General features: G+C 60.1%; 1 protein-coding gene across 2 annotated transcripts; it reads left to right on the forward strand.

The window, feature by feature from the left end:
• Positions 1–1,747: 1,747 nt before the first annotated feature.
• BDKRB1 (bradykinin receptor B1) lies at positions 1,748–18,976 on the forward strand. Of its 2 annotated transcripts, none has more exons than XM_008249375.5 (2): positions 1,748–1,881; positions 17,892–18,976. In XM_008249375.5, exon 2 carries the CDS (start codon positions 17,902–17,904, stop codon positions 18,958–18,960), a length of 1,059 nt encoding a protein of 352 aa, XP_008247597.4. In that variant the 5' UTR covers positions 1,748–1,881; positions 17,892–17,901; the 3' UTR covers positions 18,961–18,976. The 2 variants fall into 2 exon arrangements, with proteins under 2 accessions (XP_008247597.4, NP_001075816.1); NM_001082347.1 differs by lacking the exon at positions 1,748–1,881 and adding an exon at positions 12,763–12,868 and having other exon boundaries at positions 17,892–18,974.
• The last annotated feature ends 3,836 nt before the right edge of the window (positions 18,977–22,812 follow it).

A 22,812-nucleotide genomic window follows, 5' to 3' on the forward strand; every position in this document is an offset into this window, starting at 1 on the left:
TCTCTCTCTCTCTCTCTCTGTCAAATCAGTCGATCAACCCAAAAGAAATGTGGCATCTGCCTCTTGGGACTGTGCAGGATTAACGTATGGACAAGCTCAGCACAGGGCCTGGAGCATGGTTGGCCTTGAGCACGCATCAGAATCAGTGACAGTGATGGAGGTGATGATGATGGTGATGAGGGCACTCTTCAAAGGGAAACCCTTCAACAGTGTCCCGCCCCACTTGGGATAAGGCTCCATACCCCTAGCATGGCCTGCCTCGTCCTGTCTCTGTCTCGCAGTCTCTACTTCCAACCTTTCTCTCCCCGCAAGCCACATTAGACCCAAGGCTCACACAGGGCCCCAGAGCATTCTCCATCCCCCCTCCAGTGCCTGCTCTTCCCACCCCGCCTGCACCCCCCTCGTTGAACACCTGAGCTCTGAGGACGTTCCCACAAGCGCCAGAGGCAGCTCATGCAGCCGGAATTTTGTCACAAGTGTGCACGTGGCTCGAGGAAGCCTGCAATGCCGAGGGAAGCCACAGGACTGGAAGCTGAGCAGGGCTCTGAGCACACACGACAAGCCAGGGGGGCCTCCTCCTCCCCTCCCAGTCCTACCCAGCCAGGCGACAGGAGCAGGCCCTGCACTCCTGGCCCCTGGGTGGAGGGAAGCCCAGGCAGGATTCAGGGAACCAAGCCAGGGGACTGGCCTGTGAGTCCACCCAGGCCTGAGTAGGCAAGTGCCAGATGCAGCGATGTGACCCGGACACCAGGGGACCTGAGGGGTCCTCACGCTGGAGACGAGGCCACTGGAGAGGCGTCTCCACGGTTCAGAGGTGAAGTCTCCATTTTACACAACCCAGCGAGGGGCTGCGCTCTCTCTTTGCTATGCCCGATCCCACTGCAAAGGCAGACCTCTGACCCTTCACCCTACGCCCGCAGGAAGTGGGGGTCAGCGATGGGCAGCTGAGGTCTGTCTGTGGTTTCCTGTTGCCCGGGGCGAAACGGCCTTGGGTCAAGGAGCCCCACCCCACTGCCAGGCCGGGAGGCAGGTGCTTGTGTGAGGGCCAGGTCAGTGTGGAAACGGAAGGGCCCAGAGAGGGAGGCAGCCAACTGAGGCCACACAGCTCCTCGGGGCAGCGCCTGCTCTTGGAATCCCATGCCTTTGAGTGGCTTCTGCAGGACCGACAGGAGCCAGGACTTGGGCTGTTTCTGCCACAACAGACCGCATCTCTAGGCCTTGCAGGGCGGCCTGTACTTGGTTCCTGCACAGTGACCTCCTCGGGGTGCTGGCCGGCACCTTTGACTCACAGTGAGAGCTCTATTGAGGGGCCGGCATTCTGGTGTGTTGGGTAAAGGCGACGCCGCATCCCCTATGGGCGCCGCTCCATTCTCAGCTGCTCCACTTCGGATCCAGCTCCCTGCTAATGTACTTGGCAAAGCAGCAGAAGATGGTCCAAGTATTGGGCCCCTGCACCCATGTGAGAGACCTGGAAGAAGCTCCTGGCTCCTGGCTCTGGCCTGGTCCAGCCCTCGCTGTCGCGGTTATTTGGGGCATGAACCAGCAGATGGAGGATCTTTCTCTGTGTGTGCCTCTCCTTCTCTCTCTGTCACTCTGACTTTCAAATAAATAAACCTCTAAAAAAGAGAGAGCTTTATCAATTATAGTCCACATTCCGCACAGTTCATCAGTCTCAGCTTTTCCTTGTTTTCAGGGTCTTACTTCATTCCAAAGCAGCATCGTCACCCCAAGAAGGGGTCCCGTTTCCTTCAGTGCCCCCCCGCGCTGCCAGCACCCACTCACCTTCAGGCCTGGAGCCTGGCCTGCCCCGGACCTTTCACATAGGCGGAGTCATAGAACGCATCTCGGGCCTCTGACTTCCTTCACCCGCCTCACACTGAGGTAGGACCTTGAACTGTAAGGGAAGAACTCTGGGGACCCAGCTGGGGCCCCTGCTCTGCCACTGACTGCCCATGTGATGACCATGTGATCAAGCCACATTGCCCATCCCCCCTCTCTGCCCTTGACCTCGGTCTCCTTATCTGGGCCATGGCACCCTGAGGAACACATTGCCCATCCCCCCCTCTGCCCTTGACCTCGGTCTCCTTATCTGGGCCATGGCACCCTGAGGAACACATTGCCCATCCCCCCCTCTGCCCTTGACCTCGGTCTCCTTATCTGGGCCATGGCACCCTGAGGAACACATTGCCCATCCCCCTCTCTGCCCTTGACCTCGGTCTCCTTATCTGGGCCATGGCACCCTGAGGAACACATTGCCCATCCCCCTCTCTGCCCTTGACCTCGGTCTCCTTATCTGGGCCGTGGCACCCTGAGGAACACATTGCCCATCCCCCCCTCTGCCCTTGACCTCGGTCTCCTTATCTGGGCCGTGGCACCCTGAGGAAGCCTGGCTCACTCAGACACGGAGACTCTGCAAAGGGGCCCTTGGGGACCATCAAGGAGGCGTGAACAAGGCCGGGGCCACCCTGGGTGGCAGCTCAGCTCTGCCACACCCTGGCTGTGGGAACTCGGGCACGGTCGCTTGGCCCATTGGGGTCTCTGTTGTCCCCTCGGTGATGGTTGGCAAAGATTAAGTCAGATACAGCTGCTATGAAGAGAGCATGCCTCCCCCTACAATCCACGTCTACCTGGAAGCTCGGATTGTGACTTGAGTCGGGAGGGGGTCTCTGCAGAACTGAGAGAGGTCGTGTGAGGTTCAGGTGGGCCCTAAATCCAATGACCAGTGTCCTTAGGGGTAAAAGGAGAAGACACGGGGACCGAGGAGGAGGCACAGGGGCAAGCGATGATCCCGACAAGCCCAGGGATGCAGAGGGCTGCCTGGAACCCCCAGAAGCTGGGGAGGAGCAAGCGTGGTCTCCAGGAGGAGCCATCCTGCTGGCCCTGATTTGGGAGGCCTGGCCCCCTGAGGTTTGAGCGGATGGATCTCAGCTGTTCGCTCCACGCTGGGACTGCCAGTCAGCGGACACGCGTGCCTTTTCCCAGCCACGGGAGAGTGCAGCGGGACCTCCCTGCAGATCCTCTTGGAGGTGCAGATTCTAGCCGGGGAGAGGACACTTCCTACGAAAGCCCAGGCCATGCGGGCTTAGGGAGTTTTAGAGGATTTTTCCACCGGAAGGCACTGAGGCGCTTCCCAGGGTCGCACGGCACCAGGTCCCCGCCGTGTGAGCCACAGGCTGGAGGCGCTGGCTTTACAGAGCTGTCTCTGCAGGCCCAGGCCCCAGGCTGCTCCGCGCCTCTCTGCCTCCCCAGACTGTCAAGGGCAGGCTGCTTGGAGGAGTCTCGGAACCAATTAAGCAGAAACCACCAGGCCCAGCTCCCGGCTTGCATGCAGCCCAGCCCCCAAGCCCACAGGGGGTGAGGCGGCAGATCTACAACCCTGAAAGATGGCCAGAGATGGGGCTCCGGGTCTTCTCGGGATGCCTGTCTCCCTGCTGAGTCACCTTCCGGGACCCCCAGCAGGCCCCCCGGGGACATCTGCTTCCTCTCTGCGGTTCTGGCCAAGCTCAAGAGACTCTTGGGCGGCCTCTCCTGGGCTGACACGACCACTGCCTTGTGCAACAGCAAAATGATAAAATCGGGGACGACCGCTACTGCATGCTTACCAGGCCAGCCGCCTCGCCGCATTAGCTCATGTGATTTCCACACTCTGCAAAGCAGCCACTCCGTAGATTAGGAAACCGAGCTTCCGGGGGCAGCATAGAAAATGTCCTGGGATCCCTGGTTTGACATCGATGGACTGAGGAGGACACGAGCCCCGGCAGGGGAGCCGGCACTCAGCCCCCCAGGTCCCACATCACAGCACCTGGTTTCCTTCCCAGCTCCAACTTCCCGCTAATGCAGACCCTGGGAGGCAGCACTGAGGGTGCAATAGCTGGGAGGCTGCCACGTGGGAGACCTGGTTGGAGCAGGCAGCTGGGGAGTGAACCAGCAAATTGGACCCCCCCACCCTCACCCCCTCCCTCCCTTCATCTCTTGCTCTCTCCCTCTCCAATAAATCCAGCAAGGTGACTCCACAGCCTACACCTGCCCAAATCAGACCTCAGGGGCCCAGGTCTTGTCTGGGTTCAGATTTGCTCACAGAGTATCCTGCATCGGGTGGAAGGCAAAGCCGGGATGCACCGTCCCGGGAGACCGGGCCATCTTGCGTGTTGGGGGGCAGTTCCTGGGGCCCTCCTCCTGCTGCTCCACGGGGAGAAGGGATCACCTCCTGAGATGCAGCCTCCTGCGTCCGCGCCTCCAGCCCCTCAGCGCGGGGTTGCACGCTCCAGCTCGGTCCTGACCCCACTCTCCTCCAGAGCTGCGCAGCTCACCTTCCAGCCTTTCACTCTTCCGCGTGTTGATGGCTCCCGTGGAGTTTCCCAAAGATCCCCCCACACCCCCCCCAAAGCAATCCTGGCTCCTGATTGGTCAAATAAGGCTGAAATGTACCCACGGCGTCTTCCTCGCCCACGGGGCTTCGCAATGCGTGGACACACTTTAAAGGCCCTGAGAAGTCCTGCAGGAGAGGCCTGCTGCACTCTGCTGTGTCTGCCCCGGCCTCCCGACTCGACTGGCACAGACTCTGACCCTCACCAGCTGCTCCTTCAGGCTCTGACTGCCCGGCGCCCCCGCTCTGTCTCGGGCCTCCTCCTGCTTCTCCTCCCTGACCTGCCCCCCCCCAAGCTGCCCCCAGCCAGAATGGTGCTCTGAACACCAGCTGCAGTTGAGAGCTTTATGTGCCAAGCCGGCTGGGCTGCAGGGCCCAGCTGTTTGATGAAACCCAAAGCTGGGCGTTCTGTGGAGGTGTGCGCCCGTGGCAGTGAGGCCTACGCCCAGCCGGCTTCAAGCCATGGAGATCACTCTCAGCCACGTGGCTGGGCCTCCTCTACGCAGTGGGAGACAGGTTCTAGCTCGGGACGCAGCACCAACCCTGCCGAGTTTCCAGCCTGCTGGGCTGCGCTGCAGGTTTGGGGTTATCACACCTCTCTGCCACGTGAGCCAGTTCCTTACAGTAGAGAAACAGAGACAGAGAGATGATAGAGAGAGAGAGAGAGAGAGAGGTAGATAGATAGACACATTTGCAGATAGATAAATGATTGATGGGTCGATGACAGACAGACAGACAGATGGATGCAGGGCAGCCTAGAGACAGGTAGGCCTCCCCTGGGTTCTGCTTTCCTGGAGAACCTGATGCCTCGTGTTAGTAACTCTCAGTGTGAGGGTATCGTCTTAGAAGCTGTCTAGGCTCCAAATGCCTCTCACATCTCTCTTTTTTAAAGATTGATTGAATGATTTGAGAGGCAGAGTTACAGAGAGAAAGAGAAAACGAAAGAGAGAGAGAGAGAGAGAGAGAGGTCTTCCTTCACTGGTTCACTCCCCAGATGGCCAAAATAGCCAGAGCCAGGCCAATCCAAAACCAGAAGCCATGAGCTTCTTCTGGGTCTCCCACGTGGGTGCAGGGCCCAAGCACTCGGGCCGTCCTCCACTGCCTCCCCAGGTGCATCAGCAGGGAGCTGGATTGGAAGTGGAGCAACCAGGACCTGTGTGGGAGCAACCGGCACCATATGGGATGCTGGCTCCGCAGGCAGAGGCTTAGCCCGCTGCGCCACAGCGCCGCCCGCACACGCATGTCAAGCTGCAGTCCAAACTGAGCCTTTTGTCCCTAAGAAACATCCTCTCTTCCTCGTCCTGTTCAGCAACTGGAAACCTGAGCCGCCCAGCCAGAAGCCTAGAAAAATCCTCCTTCCCTTGTCTCCTCCTCCCACACACTGGGCTCCACCAGGTAGCCCCGGCTCCACCTGCACCTCCACCTGACACCCACCGGCGGAGCCGCTCCGATGCACCTGTGCCCTAGAGCCAGGCTGAGCTTTGCAAAGGCTCGGGCGCCTCCCGTGGCTCCCAGCACTGCCGGCAGCTGTGCCACGCAGGTCCCCCTCTTTCCGAATGTCAGACTTGGTTCCCACCTGCCGGGGACCTCGCCACGGCCGGCCCTCGGCTGGGAGTGCAGCCTCTCCGCGGCACAGCTCTTTGGTGGGAGGCGGGGGAGGCCCAGGCCTCTTGCCCCCGACTCAGACAGCTCCGAAGGCTGCTCCGGCCTTCAGAATCTCCGGGTCAGCCAGGCCTTCTTGGGGCCACTTCACGCTCAGTGTGCCCTTTGCCCAACCCTCCTGCCTTCCCCTCCCTGGTCCCCAGACCTCTTACAGCCTGCCGGACCTGTGGACTAGCCCTCCCCACACTCCCTAAGCTGCCCCGTCTCGCCGGGTCTCAGCCCGCTGGCCAGCTGCCCCGTGTCTGCATGAGCATTCTCAGCTCACCCAGCGCACCAAGCTGTCCCGGCCCCAGGACCTTTGCTTATGCTGTTTGCTCCACCTGCAGGGACGCCTCGTGTGGCACCTGGGTCTTCTCATACTCTGGGATCCAGTGCAAGTTCTCCTGCTGCCTCCCCGGCCTCTCTGGGAGCTTCCTGCAACCGTTCAGCTTCTTCCTGAAACTCACCATGGTCAGATTCACGGGCGGGTCTCCCCGTTGGCACGTCTTTCTCCATCCCGCATCTGTAGCCCCGACGAATCAGGGGTGATTCCGAGTTTCCAGGAGAAGGTGCCATCGTCTTCAGCCGTTCCTGTTTCCCTGCACCCAGGGTTGTGCAGCTCACGCGACCGCACTAACGATGCTGGCACTGGCATCAGCTTCCCAGCCAGACAGCCCGGGGCAGCTCACTAACCACGGCAGGAAGACCCGCTGGCCCCACGGAAAGCCGCTTTTGTTCAAGGCCCCATTCTTTGCAGTACACACGGGCCAGTTAGACGCCCAGGCTGATGGCAGAGGGGTGTAAGAGCTTTTCCACCAGTGTACACAGAGAGAGCCGGGAGACAGGAGGACACGCCCACGTGCGCACGCTCGTTGTGCCGCAGTCACATTTCTCCGGCATCGACTTGAGCCTCACAGCAGTGCTCAGAAGTAGGCGGGGAGGGCGGGCATTCAGGGCAGCGGGCAAGACGCCACTCGGGACGTCCAGATCCCATATCGGAGCGCCTGGGTTCAAATCCTGCCTCCGCCTCTGAGTGAAGCTATCCGCCAGTGTGCTCCCTTGGAGGCAACGGGGGGGTGGGAGGGGCGCAAGTAACGGGACCCCTGCCACCCGCCTAGGAGACCCGGAGGAGTTCCGGAGCACAGCACCAGCCTGGCCAGCCCTGGCTGTTGTGGGCGTTTGGGGAGAGAACCAGCAGACGGGAGATGCCCAGCCCTCCCTCTGTTTACGCCCTCAGAGACCGCCGCCCACGTTGGGCTGACACTGTCTGTCTAATTCTCTTCCCTGCACCAAACCCAGAGCCTGCACAGGGCCTGCGCGAGTTTAGGAGCTAAGTGGTGCTCCTAGGAGGAGCGGGAGCCCGGGGCCTGGATTTCCTGACTCCAGGTCCTTAGCGAGCCCTGCATCGCGGCTTGCACACACGTGTGTGTGTTTCTGATACACATCAGGAATGTGCTACCTACAAAGCTTTTTCCAGTTTCCCCACCTTCCAAACTCCTATTCATCTATCAAAACCCAGCTCAAATAACCCTCACCATGAAGTCTTCCCAGACCCTGCACATCAGGGATCTCCAAAGACGCAGAACCAGGAGGGGATACAGAAGTGGACAGGGAGAGATTCAGTCATGTGGCGCCTCCGAATTCTCTCTCTCTCTCTCTCCTCCCCCACACCACCCCACCAAGCCCCACGCCGTCTCTGTCTCCCTGCCTTTCAAATAAACAAAAGAAAAGAGAGGCCCCCCCACGACGTGCTGCCCGCAGCCCGGAGACCCGGGAGGGTGAGTGGCGTGGTTCCGGTTCAAGTGGGAGCCCTGAGACCCACGCGAGGGGCCCAGCCGAGGGCACACGACGGTGCCCCCGCTGCGAACAGGCCAGGAGGACGCACTCTCCTTTCTCTTCCACTCGGGCCTGCAGTGTCCGGGTGAGACCCCCCCCCACGCTGATCTGACTGTGAGCCCATTCCAGAAACACCCTCAGGACACGCCGGATCGGGGCCCACGGCCCAGCCTGGTTGGTCCATTTCAGCCATCACTCTCGGCCTTGGGCAGGGTGAAGTGTGGTCTTCAGGCTCGGGCAGAGCTGGGGCCACCTTGCCCCGCTGTTTCCCCTCAGCCACACTGCTGGGCGCTCCTCGGGGGGCAGGGACCCCCAGCACCCACCCGGGGCCTGGCACCCACAAGGGATGCCGGCCATGATTGCTGACATCAGACCCACCCTTGGGCTGTGTGTGAAAAGGGGGTTGTGACTTCACCCAGCCATTATCTGCACGTCGGCCCTGTTGTGAGGCTGGGGCTCTGGCCCTCATCTAGAGACAAATCCCGGCTGGGTGGAGCTGGCTCCAGTGCAGGAGACAGGAAGTGAGAGAGAAGCACTTGAACGCCTGCCACGCATGAGGGGGTCTGTGAGCCTCAGTAGTGACGGACAGGGGAGGGGCTTTGTTTCCAGGAAGGGGGACCCGTGGCAGCAAGCCAGCGGCTCTGCATGTGAGGGGAGCTCCGGGTGGGGAGAATGAGCCGTGCAAAGGCCCTGTGGTGAGGGGGGACGCAGCGCGTTCAGAGCAGACTGAGGAGCCCCGGGGGCGGTAACGCGTGGGGACGCTCAGGGAAGTGGCCGAGTGTGTCACTTGCAGACTTGAGGACCACAGCCATCGCTTAGTGTTGGGCCTGGGCAGAGCCTCGGGGTGGGGTGGGGGGGCTCAAGTGGGGACGTGGCGTGGCCCAACTCAGATCTAGCTGACAAAGCAGCCGATTAGCTCCGGTCATAAAACCCTTCCACGTGCTGCCCTGGGCTGCGCTCACGCCCCATGTCCCAGGTGGGAAAGTCCTCGGTTCCCACGGCACGCTGCATGGGGAGTGAGAGTCGTAGATGGACGTTTTCTGCTCTGTCCTGGTCCGTGGAACCCTGGCCCTGCAGAGCTTCCTCCACCCTCCTGTCCCGGAGTCAGCACCCGGGGCTTGGGCACTGGCTCAGGCCAGGCAGCACCAAGAGCCTGGACCCCGGGACACACTCGCATCCCCAGCTGCCATCCTGTGCTTTGCCAAAACCATGCTATGGGGAACGGCCGGTGTGGACGGCTCGGACAGTGAGGAGCCCTCGCCCGGAGGGGCGGGGGAGGTCATTCTTAGCAAACCCTCGCAGGCAGGGGAGGCCAGGGGCTGCTGGGAGCCAGTGAGCCATCCTCTCGGCCAGGGGATGGCCGCGGGTGTCACGGCAGGACCAGGGAGGGGTTCAGGGTCCCTCGGGGTCAGGCCGCTGGCCGCCATCCTGCAAACTCCTGTGCAGCAGAAGCACAGCCTAAAGGAGCGTGGTCAGGAAGCCCGGAGCCCGGGTTCGAGCCCCGGCCGCAGCCTGAGAGGGGAGAGCCCGCAGACAGCCTCGGGCGGAGCTAACGGTGCCCCGGCCCCAGCTGTGCTCGCTCCTTCGGCTCTGCAGGTGGAGGCGATGAGAGAGGCGCCCCCCACCATGCTGTGGGGACGCTGCTCATGCTGTGTTCCAGCGAGGTGTGGAAAGATGGGCGGGGACTGCTGTCAGAGCAACCGTCACCTTTGATTAGTTTACAAGGGCTTTTCTGCTCGAGGTCACAGCTTTTTTTGTTTGTTTTTCTTTTTTTTTAAGCTTCTATTTAGTGAATGCAAATTCTGTAGGTACAGCTGCAGGAATGTAGCCGTTCTCCCCCCCCCATACCCGCCCTCCCACTCCCCTCCGGTCCCCCCATACCCGCCCTCCTACTCCCCTCCGGTGCCCTCTCCCACTCCCTCTCCCATGCCATTCTTCATTCAGATTCATTTTTAATTAACTTTATACACAGAAGGTCAACTTAATATATACTAAGTAAAGATTTCAACAGCTTGCCCCCACCCAGATACACAAAGTATAAAGCACTGTTTGAGTACTAGTTATTCCGTTAGTTCACATAGTACAACACATTAAGGACAGAGATCCTACATGGGGAGTAAGTGCACAGTGACTCCCGTTGTTGATTTAACAATTGACACTCTTGTTCATGACGTCAGTAATCACCCGAGGCTCTTGTCATGAGCTGCCAAGGCTATGGAAGCCTCTTGAGTTTACCAACTCCGACCTTATTTAGACAGGGCCATAGTCAAAGTGGAAGTTCGCTCCTCCCATCAGAGAAAGGTACCTCCTTCGTTGATGGCCCCTTCTTTCCCGCGGGGTCTCACTCACAAAGGTCCTTCATGGAGCTCATTGTCTGCCACCGTGGCTTGGCTCTCCATGCCTGAAAACCGCATGCTTCTTTCTCAGGGGCTTAGTACTAGGAGAACAAGATTGGTTCGAGGAAATATAGCTTCCCTTAACGGAGATAACATTCATGCTTCATATAATCTGGAGGAACAATCTGTACTATAAAGGCCAAAATAGTTGCCTTCAGGGCTGGCGCTGTGGCTTACTTGGTTAATCCTCCGCCTGTGGCGCCGGCATCCCATATGGGTGCCAGATTCTGTACCAGTTGCTCCTCTTCCAGTCCAGCTCTCTGCTATGGCCCGGGAGTGCAGTGGAGGATGCCCAAGTGCTTGGGCCCTGCACCCCATGGGAGACCAGGAGAAGCACCTGGCTCCTGGCTTCAGATCGGCACAGCACCAGCTATAGCAGGCATTTGGGGGGTGAATCAACGGAAGGAAGACCTTTCTCTCTGTCTCTCTCTCTCACTGTCTATAATTCTACCTGTCAAAAAAATTTAAAAAAAAAATAGTTGCCTTCAAGGACAGAGATAGCCCGCAGGTGCATGAGAAAAGGAGGTGCGGGGTCCGCCCAAGGACCCCCCAGACCAGTACAGGACACATGGGGACTTTGTTCTTCAGGCTTCTCACGTGCATCTCAGATTCCGCCCAGCCCGCTCTCCACTCTGCTCGTAGGGAACGTGTGTCGAGTCACGTGTTCTAGAATCTTTCCTCTCGGTGGACCAGACAGACCCAGAAAAGGAGAGTGGACAAGGTGACTGCAGACTGGAGTGTGACCCTGTGTCTCCGTCCCCAAGTGCCCCCAACGCCGGGGCTTGCTCCCCTAGAGCGGTCCAGCCAACACATGCGGCAGCAGGTGCAGCCTGCCTGGGGTGCCCGCCAGTGGGGTTAAGGACAAGCCCAGGGCACGGTGGCCTGTCCCAGCAAGCTGGCCAGGTTGTCCGCTCCGTCCAGATGGCAGCCCTGGCCTCTGCGCTGCCTGCCTCTTCACCCATAAGCCCAGAGGACCTTGAGCAAGCGCAGCCCCCACCAGCAGTCAGACAAACAGGGTGACACTGGAAAAGGAAGCGAAGCCGCAGCAGGGGCCCCTCCCGGCCCCCTCGGTCCTCTGCCCCTCTGCCCCTCCTGTCCCCGGCCGTGTGTTTTCTCTGCACAGATGGGGCCTCACCCCTCCCTGCCTGCTCCCTGATTCCTGTCCTGGGCGAGTAACACTGGCAACAAGCAATTCTTCCGTTCCCACCTAACCCCACCCCCCTAGAGTGGGACCCCACAGACTCAGTCCCCAGCAATGGCACTTGGTGCCCTGATAGCCCAGACCCTGCCACGGCCACGGCCACGGCCATGTCACACTCAGGCCATTCTCCTGCCGGCCCATCTTCTGGACAAGCCAAAATCAGACCCAGTGCCCCCATCCTGGCAGAGCTGGCCTCCCATTCTCCCGCCAGCAAACACAGGACAGACAGACGCACACACGGCATGAGTGCTCTCCCACATAAACCTGTCGTGACCCACACACGGCCCCACCGCAGAGAGGCCTCCCCTGAATAGGAAAGGACCTTCCCTCCCCAGTGCAGCTCCCTGCTTCCTCCCTAAACCTGCACCTGCTCCTGATCCTTGGCATCTGCCTTTCTGGGGGCGGGCGCTGGGTGCAGAAGTCAAGCTGTTATTTCGGGACACCCACAAGCCACCCTGGCCTGCATTTCAATCCTGGCTCAGCTTCCAGTTCTGCTTCCTGCTAACACCCTGGGAGGCGGCAGGTGACGGCCCCAGGGCACATGGGCGACTCGGATGGCGTTAGCTCCTGGCTTCAGCCCAGCCCACCTCCGACTACTGTGGGCATTTGGGAGCTGACCAGCAGCGGAAGCTTCCGAGGTTTCAGTCACAGAAAGGACCCAGGGGACCGCTTCCGTCCTGGGCGTTTGGGGATTGAAGCCAGGAGTCAAGTCCTGAATTCCCGGCGGGTCTCCCGCAGGTCAGTGGTGTTCGGTCGCGCGCCTCTCAAAACCACAGGCGTCTGGTCTGGAGCTCGAGGCTTCCGTGGGGTCGGCTCCCTGTGCCCCAAAGACTCACACAGGAGAGATTTCAGGACTGCCCGGGGAGGCTGGGGAAAAGTGCCTGCGACCTGACTCAGTGCTGAGCATCGCATGAGTCAGCCAGTTTCCCAGCTCCCTGTTTGTATAACGGGGCCCAGACTGATGGATTCCTGGCGTCGCGGCCTTCACGGCCAAGATTCAAAAGACGGCAGTCAAGTTGGCTCCCGTTTAAAAAAAAAAAAAAAAAAAGTGCTTCAGAACCCCCAGACGCACAGGAGCCAGCTGGGAGCGGGGCTGAGGCCACCGCTCGGTGCCAGCGGGCGCTGTGAGCCCTTCGGGAAGGCAGCCACGCCCACGCGCGCCCAGGCACAGATCTGGAGCAGGGTGGCGGCTCCCGGGTGCTACCCCAGCCAGGAGGTAATTTCCTACCGTCCCTGCAGGGCCAAGGGGAGGAGAGCTCCTCCTCTCCCACCCGGCCGGCCCCTCCGCATCAGACTCACTTTTTCATAGTCGCCCGTGAGGTCACTGGAGGCGAGGTGGTATTACTTAAGGCGGCCACACTCCCACCGGCAGCTCCCGCCGCCAGCCGAGGCCAGCCGGAGTCCGGAGCGCCTGCCTGTCCCGGCCGAGTAAGTAAATGCCCGTCTTCTTCTCTCCTACCGTCGTGAAATAGAACAGAGTCAGCCCCAGAGAGAAACGCCAGCAGAGCAGCCTCCTTTTATGCCAGAATTGTCTGCTTCTGGAAGTGCATTTTTTTCTAAATCAATGTAAAAGGATTTTTTTTTGTTCCGTACCTTGTTTGGGTTTTAATCGCTTTTTCAGAACAGGAAGGAAAGGGAAGCGTTTGGGAAGAAGGTTCCAGCCTCTGTGGAGGTCCAGGGCAGGCTACACTGCCAGGCTGAATCCAGCCGTGAGAGCCCGGCTCGGACGCCGACCACCGGCGTCTCCGGGTAACTGGCCAGGTTACCTGTGGCAGCTTCAGCACCGGTGGCTGCATTTCGAGCCCCTTTATCGTCCCTGAACCGGAGTTCATTCAAAGCGGGCTGAGCGTGGAAGAAATGCTGCCGCCTCCCACAGCACTGCCGAGGTTAACGTGTGCGGAGTCCAGGAGCCATCACGCAGGAGTTCCAGAATCCTCATCCCTCGCACACTTGCCCCCCGTCCTTTCTGGAATTCCCAGATAGATCCTATCATTGCTAATAATGTCAAAAGCTGCTGTGTCCGGAGCAACTACTATGTGCCCGGTGGAAATCAGAGCGAGAGCTTAGAACGAGGGAAGGGACTTAATGACCCGGCAGCCGCTGGTGACGACAGCCCCTCCGAAAATGAAACGCCTGGCGTGGTCGGACGTGGCCGCTGACATCCTCGGTCTGCTGACCTGGTCAGGTTCAAGCTCCGGCCCCGGGCTAGCTGGGGGTCCCTGACTTCCGTGCCATGCTCTTTCTCCCATGGGCACCTTCGTGACTACACAGAGCCCACTGGGTAACCCCGACACCTTCGCTTTTCCCCATCTGTTCGATGGGGATAGCAGTGCCCGTCACTCCTCCCAGGCGTGTGGCTGGGACCGAGCCACTACAGTGAGGCACAGGCCGTGACCCTCGGCAGAGCACAGGCGAGGCCACCGCTGGCAGCCGGGCCTGGGCAGCAGCCCCAGCGCTGGGGGAGGCAGGGCCGGGCCTGCCACACAGTGCAGGTCCTCCTGGGCACCTGTGGAGAGTGGCATGGGAAGCGGTGACCTGAGGCCCAATGCACACAAGGACCCCGGGGCAGCTGCTGGGCGCACCCCCGGGCACCCAAGAAGCCAGGTTTTCAGGGTGTGTTGGCTTTCTGGGGTCGCTGCACCTACTAAAGACCTGAGGCTGGGGGGTTGGACATCAGGGTCCCAGGGGCCCAAGCTATGAAACTAAGATGTCTGCGGGCTGGGCTTCCTGGAAGCCCCCCACCGCCGCCTCCTGGCTTCTGGAGGTGGCTGCGTCCTTTGCCCCCTAGGCTTGCAGGTGCCACCCTCCAATCTCCACCTCTGGCCTCGTCCCCAGTGTATCCCCTACTTACAGAAGCTCTGGTCTCTGGATTAGGGGGCACCCTCATCCCGCGCGATTTCCCCTTGAATACACTGGCAAAGTGAGGCCACACTCACCAGGAGTCAGGGCCCGAACCCTCTTTTTGGGGACGTCATTCTGCCCAGGACACTGGGGAAGCTGCACACCCTCCCCTTGCCCCTGCTCACACGAGTCCCGCCTCCTTCCCACCCCACACATGCAGCCTCCCCCAGGGATGCACACGCCTGCGCTGGAACCAAGCGTGGAGTTCTGTCGCCTCTCTGTCTTCACTGGGCACAGCCGTGGCCCAGGGGCTTGGAGCAGACATCGGGAAGGGGGTTCTGAGATGGGGTCCCTGCAGGTGTTCGGCCGCGTGCTCGGGCTGAGGGAGGCGGGCACAGGACACTCTGGAGGGGAGCGGGCTTTCAGCATCATCCCACGAGGAGGCTGGGGCCTGGCCGGTCGCTGGCGTGCGCTGCCCCTTGGCAAGGCAGCCCCCTGAGGCCGAGGGCAGTGCAAGGACGGAGACCCAGCAGGCCCTATCCCAGCAGCTGCGGGGTGGGGGCCTGTGCCCGGCAGAGGGACTGGGGCAGAGCGGCCCAGTACCCACCGCCCTGGCCAGATCCGGGGCTCTGCTCACTCCAGGCCTGCCCCTCAGCTGAGCATGGCGGGGGACAGGACACAGCCAAGCGGATGGAGAAATGCACAGATTTGCACCTGCAGCATCCAGGAATAGACCTGGCTTTCCTGCCCGTCGTCAGACCCGAGCTGCGTCGGGTGTGTCACCCCAACCGCAGGGACGCTGCCGGGCGGGGCACCAAGGTGCATCTCTACACACAGCAGATGGGTCGGGTCCCCCAGCGCTGTCAGAACTATTGGCCAAAGAATTATGACTCCGGGGCAGGCTGGTGTGGAGGCTAAGATGCTGCTTGGGCTGCCCACGGCCTGTCTCAGAGGCCTGGGTTCAGGTGCGCACTCCACTCCCACACCCTGGCAGGCAGCAGTGGTGGCTCAGGTACCTGGGTCCCTGCCAGCCCTGAGGGAGACCTGCATGGGGTTCCGGGCTCCTGGCTGTGGCCTGGCCCAGCCCTGGCTGGTATAGGCATTTGGGAAGTGAACCAGCAGATGGGAGCGATGGGAGATCTCTCTCTCTCTCTCTCTCTCTCGCTCACTCTCTCACTCCCTCTCTCTCTTTGTATCTCTGCTCTTTCAAATAAGTATACAGATGTGCAATATATTTATAAAATTATGTAAATGAATAGAAAGATTTATGGACAGATACACATACAACAAAAATTTTGTTATATTGTATCAACAGAGTTATAAAGTAGCTCTAGTCGAAAACAATTTTTAAAAAATCTTTAAACAAGGGGCTGGCACTGTGGCCTAGAGGGTAAAGCCGTCACCTGTAGTGCTGGCATCCCAAATGGGCGCCGGTTCAAGACCTGGCTGATCCAGCTCTCTGCTATGGCCTGGGAAAGCAGTAGAAGATGGCCCAAGTGCTTGGGCCCCTGCACCTGTGTGAGAGATCCAGCAGAAGCTCCCGGATCCCGGCTTTAGGTCAGATCAGCCCAGCTCCGGCCGTTGTGGCCATTTAGAGAGTGAACCTGTGGATGGAGGACTTTCTCTCTCTCTCTCTCTCTCTCTCTCTCTCTCTCTGCCTCTCCTTCTCTGTGTAACTCTGACTTTCAAGTAAATAAATCTTTTTAAATATCATCATCAACTTCACCACAAAGCTGGTAGTTGAGTGAGTTTGTGCCTTTGCTCTAAAATTTTATAAATTCTGTGAAATAAACCATCTACGTCGCTGGCAGAATTCTAAAACTTAATGCAATTACAAATCATGCGGGCACCACAGTCTATTCCATTACCATTCTGTTTTATTGATCTCTTCATTTAGTGAGGACACTGCGGCTACCAGGCCACAATGTGTGCTTGCATTACCCCACAAAAATGCAGTAACTTGTAAAAACTTTAAGCTGAATTTAAAGAAGGCCTGTAGTCTCGCTTGGCTGGAATGAACTTGCAGAAGCCCCCTCTGGTTCCAGGTGAAGGACTGAGTGGCGATTGGAATTCGCTGCTCTTTCTCTTGGAAGACTGTGAGGGTGCTGATAGTGCAGTCTCGCCTGTCAAGTTCTTACTGAGCCGGCGCCTAAGCAGCCATTGCTGTGCCTCTGTGCACGAACAGGTGGAACCGAAGAGCGGCTGTGTGTCCCGCGGCTTCTGTGACTATCGGGGTGAAGCCCGTGTCTTAGGGCACCATCTTCTTAAAATTAGTAACTTCTGGGGCCTGTGTTGTGGTGCCATGGGTTAAGCCATCACCTGCGGTGCCAGCATCCTATATGAGTGCCAGTTTGTGTCCCGGCTGCTCCACTTCTGATCCGGCTCCCTGCTAATGCACCTGGGAAAGCAGTGAAAGATGGCTCAAGTACTGGGACCCCTGCACTCATGTGGGAGACCCTGATGAGGCTCCTGGCTGCGTCTGGACCCAGCCCTGGCCACCGTGGGTGGAAGATCTCTCTCTCTCTCTCTCTCTCTCTCTCTCTCTCGCTCGCTCTCTGTAAGTCTGCCTTTTAAATAAGCGCATCTTTAAAGGAAGCACTTCTAAAGGAGCAGCTTCGAGTCACCACAGCCCCCAGTGATGTCAATGTCCACATTCTGTGCAAATCGCGCGTTCATCATCAGCTTCCTTGAGAAGTTCAGTACTTAGATGTGCAGTAATGTTTGTGTTTTAGCACATCACTGCCAGAATTTATTGCAAAATTTAAAAGTATTGCAAAATAAGAAAATAAACAGACAGTTGTGGATCTACGCCCTGCAATAAATAACAAAGCCGCCGTGGCCAGAGCCTCCAGCCTCGCCCAGATGCTGTGCCTTGGGCGTCTCGCGGGCACCGGGCCACCGTGGCTCATGTTTCCTGTGGGTCTGGCTGCCCAGCGCCTCACTGGCTTCTCTGTGCTTTCCCTCGGTGACTTCATCCAGTCGTGCGGCTTCCAGCTCCATCCATGTGGCTAAACTCCCAGATGTGTGTCCTTGTCTCAGACTCGTCCCTGAGCACGAGACTCATGTATCTCACCGTGCCCTTGATGTCCAGCGGACATCTCAACCCGAAGCAGCCCCAAACTGACCTGCTCCCCTTCCCCCAGGTCCCGGCCCCATCTTCACTCTGCCAGCCCCTTCTCAGTCAGTGACAATGTCACACCTCCAGGTGCTGGGGTCAAAAGTGGCACCAGCCAAGTCCCTCCTTCTCACGCCGAAACCCAACTGAAAATGATGGCGGCGGTTCGGCTGCACCTGGAGTCTGACGGCTTTGCGCCGTGCCCACGGCCAGCCCTCGGCCGCTGGCCCGCCAGCCTGCTCACTCCCACTGGTGCTGACCTTCTCCTCCCTCTGGGCCCTTGGCACATGCTGGGCAGGGACTTTTTGTCTGTGTCCCAAATGCCACGCCCAGCGCCAGACTCAAAGGAGGTGCTCAGTGAACACCAACAGCGCACAGGCAGCCGAACACGACGCGGGCACACACGGCACCCCTGTGCCGATAAAGCTTTATTGTTCACTACAGGCAGCAGGCTGGGTCCGGGCCCCGTGTTATTCCATGTGCTGCTCTTTTCAGGTCACTGTGGATGGCCTCACAGGGCCCCCTGGAGCTCCAGCCCTCCAACCAGAGCCAGCTCGCCCCTCCTAATGCCACGTCCTGCAGCGGCGCCCCGGACGCCTGGGACCTGCTGCACAGGCTGCTGCCCACGTTCATCATTGCCATCTTCACCCTCGGCCTCCTGGGAAACTCTTTCGTCCTGTCCGTCTTCCTCCTGGCCCGGCGGCGACTGAGTGTGGCAGAAATCTACCTGGCCAACCTGGCCGCTTCTGACCTGGTGTTTGTCCTGGGCTTGCCCTTCTGGGCAGAGAATGTGCGGAACCAATTCGACTGGCCCTTCGGGGCCGCCCTCTGCCGCATCGTGAACGGGGTCATCAAGGCCAACCTGTTCATCAGCATCTTCCTGGTGGTGGCCATCAGCCAGGACCGCTACAGCGTGCTGGTGCACCCCATGGCCAGCCGGAGGGGGCGGCGGCGGCGGCAGGCTCAGGCCACCTGCGCGCTCATCTGGCTCGCGGGGGGCCTCCTGAGCACCCCCACCTTCGTGCTGCGCTCCGTCAGAGCCGTCCCGGAGCTCAACGTCTCCGCCTGCATCCTGCTGCTCCCGCACGAGGCCTGGCACTGGCTGAGGATGGTGGAGTTGAACCTGCTGGGCTTCCTCCTCCCGCTGGCCGCCATCCTGTTCTTCAACTGCCACATCCTGGCCTCCCTGCGGAGGCGGGGGGAGCGCGTCCCCTCGCGGTGCGGGGGCCCCCGGGACAGCAAGAGCACGGCGCTCATCCTCACTCTCGTGGCTTCCTTCCTGGTCTGCTGGGCCCCCTACCACTTCTTCGCGTTCCTGGAATGCCTGTGGCAGGTGCACGCCATCGGGGGCTGCTTCTGGGAGGAGTTCACCGACCTGGGCCTGCAGCTGTCCAACTTCTCCGCTTTCGTCAACAGCTGCCTGAACCCGGTGATTTATGTGTTTGTGGGCCGGCTCTTCAGGACCAAGGTCTGGGAACTCTGTCAACAGTGCAGCCCCAGGAGTCTCGCACCCGTGTCCTCGTCCCGTAGGAAAGAAATGCTCTGGGGTTTCTGGCGGAATTAAAGCAGCTTGGACCCAAGGGGCTCGGCCTTCTCGTCCATCTTTCCTGATGTAGTAAATGTGGTTGTGGGAGGGCTGAGCACCGGCCCGCACATACGCCCAGGCCCCGGCCCTGGGACCCTTGCTGCTGGGGTCCAGTGGAGGTCCTGGGTCGCACAGCGATCCTTGGAGGGGGTTGGGGTCGCAGGAGGCGACGTGACTGCACAGCCCGAGGCCGAGGAGGCGCCACGGTCCCGTGGCCTCTGGACACTGGAGAAGTTATGGGCTCCATTCTTCCTCACACCCCCGAAGGAGCCAGCCCTGCCTCCCCACGCCCGGCCTTACCCATCAACTGGGCTTTTCCTTCCCAGCCTGGGGAATGGTCAGGGGACCAATGGTTGTAAACCTCTGAGTTTGCAGCATCTGTCACAGCAGCAACAGGCAAGCAGGGGCAGTGCCCAGGGAGGACGGCTCTACGTTTCCATCTGCGCGCTCCACCGGCTCTGGTCGACTGCCAGAGACCAGAGCAGACCTGGCTGGAGCGTCCATCCACAGGGACCCGAGACCCACTCCATTGCAGGAAGTCAGGGGAATCCCAGGGCTGGATCTGTGACTCGGGTTATCTGGGACACGGTCAGGAAGGGAGCCACCTGGGAGCTGAGTCCCAACACAGCGGGGCATTGGCAGGCTTGGAGCAGGGTGGGGAGGGCCGGGTCGCGCCGCAGAGGTGCAGCGGCAGGAGGGCGGGGCTGCTCTAGGGGGCTGTGTGGGCACTCCTCCTGTTCTCACGAGCCAGTGCTGAGCCTGCCCAGGGACCTGCCTGCCAGGAGCTCACAGCAAAGGGACAAGAATTAGGAGAGTGTCCTTCAGCCTGGTGACCGCCACCATCAGGTCCCAAAGAGCTCAGAGAAGGGCCCCAGCCCGGGTGTCCCCAGGAAGAAGCGTAGACGCTGAAACCCAAAAAGCAAGCAGGTGGCCAAGCCAAACAGGGAAAGGGGTGTCCTAGACCCAGAGACAGGCAGGGACGAGGGGGAGGGACCAGACTCTAAGACACTCGGGCAGTGGGCCGGGAGGGGGCACCGCAGCCCCCGGGGATGCATGGGAGGGACTGGGCCCTCTGTAACAGCATGGTGACTCCGGCCACTTGGGCCTGGGAAAGAGGCCACTGTCCCTGGAGCCCGGCAGTGTGCACCCTGGGGGCTCCCTGAGAGCAGACGGTGGTGCAGATGGCCAGGATTTGGGTCAGCAGGCAGGATTCAGCTGCACGCGTGTAACTCAGGCAATGTGGTGTCTGCACACTGCTCCTGCAGGGCGGGCGCTCAGAGCTGTGGTTCAGAGAGGAGAGGCAGAGAGAGAGAGAGGTCTCCCACCTGCTGGTTCACTCCCCAAACAGCTGCAACGGCTGGAGCTGGGTAGATCTGAAGCCAGGAGCCAGGAGCTTCCTCTGGGTCTCCCACGAGGATGCAGGGGCCCAACCACTTGGGCCATCTTCTACTGCTCTCCCAGGCCACAGCAGAGAGCTGGATCAGAAGTGGAGCAGCCGGGACTCGAACGGGCGCCCAAATGGGATGCCAGCACTGCAGGCGGCAGCTTTACCCGCTATGCCACAGCGCCGGCTCCAATAAAATAAATCTTTATTAAAAAAAAAAAAAAAGGATCCCTGCTGGGGGTGGGGGGAGGGCGTGGTTTCCATTCCTGTGCTCGGGTTGATGGGTTCACCTGGCGCAGCTGCACTGGAGGATGAGTTGGCAAACAGCCTTCCGCATCCCTCACTCCGGTGCCTGCACGGCTCCTGCTTTCTCTCTAGAACGGGGCGGGGACGGGGGCTTCTCCTCCAACCCACGCCTGGCACTGGGCCTGGTGCGACTCAGCCATGGGACCCATGCCACGTCTTGCCTCTGCTGCCCCTCCTGGCGGGAAGGAAGTGGGCTCTCCTCCTCCCCCTCGGGCCCATCCATCACCCGGGTCACGATAGGGACCGAGCCCATCCACATCGCAGCCCAGAAAACTCCCAGATGTCGCAACGGCCACAGGCATGTTCTTGTTCTCCGGGGCTGAGTCACGAGCTGGCCGAGGAGCAGGTGGGAAGCTGTTCCGGGAAGCGCCACTCCCCGTCCCAGCTCCAGCCAGCGCCGCTCCCTGCTCCAGCTTCCCGGTCCTTTCTCCACGCCCGGGCCCTTTCTCCAGATTCTGCATTCTCCCTTAGCTTTCTGGGACCCCTGGCTCAGCCTGTGTCCAACCAGGGCCTCCCCACGGGGCCACCCCACGGGTCAGGAGGGCCTACGTGGGGCAGGCGTTTGCCACAGCGGTTACGTTGTCACTCGGGACACTTGCATCCCAGATCAAAGGGCCTGGTTTGAGCCTCGGCTATCCCACTCCCGATCCAGTTTCCTGGCAATGCCCCTGGGCCAGCAGTGGATAACGGCCCAAGTGCTCAGGCGCCTGCCACCCACGTGGGAGCCCTGGATGGAGTTCCTGGCTCCTGACTTCAGCCTAACTCAGCCCGCATCACTCTACCTTCCAAATGCATCTTAAATTAAAAACAACAACAACAACACTGCATTGGAGGCAGGAGATTGGCAGTGGTTAAACCACTGATGGGGACTACATCCCGCATGGGGGGCCAGGGCCGGCTCTGCCTCCCCTTCCAGCTCCCTGCTAACGCACGCACGCCTGGGGCAGCAGGTGACAGCTCCCTGCTAACGCACGCCTCGCTCGGGGCAGCAGGTGACAGCTCCATAGCTGGGTCCCTGCCATCCAATGGGAGACCAGGCTGCTGAATAGGGTCTGGCCCAGCCGGGAATGTTGCAGGCATCTGGGGAGTGGAAAGAAATAAAATTTTAAACACGCTGCGTTAAATTGTCTATCTTGGCTACTGGGTCTGTCCTCTGCTCCTTACATTTCGTGCCCCCGACGGGTGCCTCGTTTGCCTCCCCTACTCCCAGCCCTGGGAGTAGAAACCCCCCGAGAGACGCTGCCTCGGCGTCTCTCCCACCGTCACAGCCCACAGGGACCCCAGCACGGACGAGCTTGGTGTGGTCACCTAGGCTCCCTCAGTGCCTCATCAACCTGTCCTGAAAACCTCGAGGCCTGAGACGGCTCTGCGCTCTGTCGCCACCCAGCCCGGACTCAGAGAGACACTCATAGAGACACTTTTGTTTTTCACGTAAGCGGTGTCCGACTCAGAGGAAGCCGCCAGACAACCCATCAAAGAGGACGGCTGGGATTTTTCCAGAGCCTTCTCCACGCATGAGGGGTCGGAACGCGTGCAGGCTCGGAGGAGGAGCCTGGCTCGCAGGGGGCCAGTGCCAAGGCAAGTCCCGCTGGGAGGGAGCGGGCGCCCTCTGCTGGCACTGATGGCAGACTGCGCTTTCCCGGAAACAGCTTCTGCACACGTTTTCTTTCCAAAAAGATTTGTCTGTTTGTTTGCAAGACGGAGTGACAGAGAGAGAGGGAGAGACGCAGAGAGAGCTTATGTCTGCCGATTCACTCCCCAAATGGTTGCAATGGCCGGGGCTGGACCAGGCCAAAACGGGAGCCTGCCACTCCGTCCAGGTCTCCGAGGTGGCACGGGCTGCGCGTCAGGCGTCTTCCACTGCTTTCCCCGCCGTTAGCAGAGCAGCTGGGACTCCAAGCGGCAGTCAGACGGGATGCCAGCGTCACGGGCTGCGGCTTCACCTGCCGCCCCACTACACTGGTCCCTGTGCACGATGTCAAAGCGAGCCCCCAGGACAGGGATGACCCCTCTGTTACCCCTGCTTCCAGAACATGCTAACAGACGGGCAGTGACTCCCCTTGATTAGGGTCACCAAGAGATCTCCTCAAGGCCATTTCTTTGAAAATGGTCGGCCTTGAAGATGCGCACGCCCGCAGGCG

This window comes from Oryctolagus cuniculus, chromosome 20 (assembly GCF_051225735.1).
Source record: "Oryctolagus cuniculus isolate XC-2025 breed Fujian yellow rabbit chromosome 20, ASM5122573v1, whole genome shotgun sequence".
NCBI lineage: Eukaryota > Metazoa > Chordata > Mammalia > Lagomorpha > Leporidae > Oryctolagus > Oryctolagus cuniculus.

Coding starts and splice junctions, on each gene's coding strand:
- BDKRB1 (XM_008249375.5), top strand. CDS start 17,902: ATGGCCTCACAGGGCCCCCTGGAGCTCCAGCCCTCCAACCAGAGCCAG.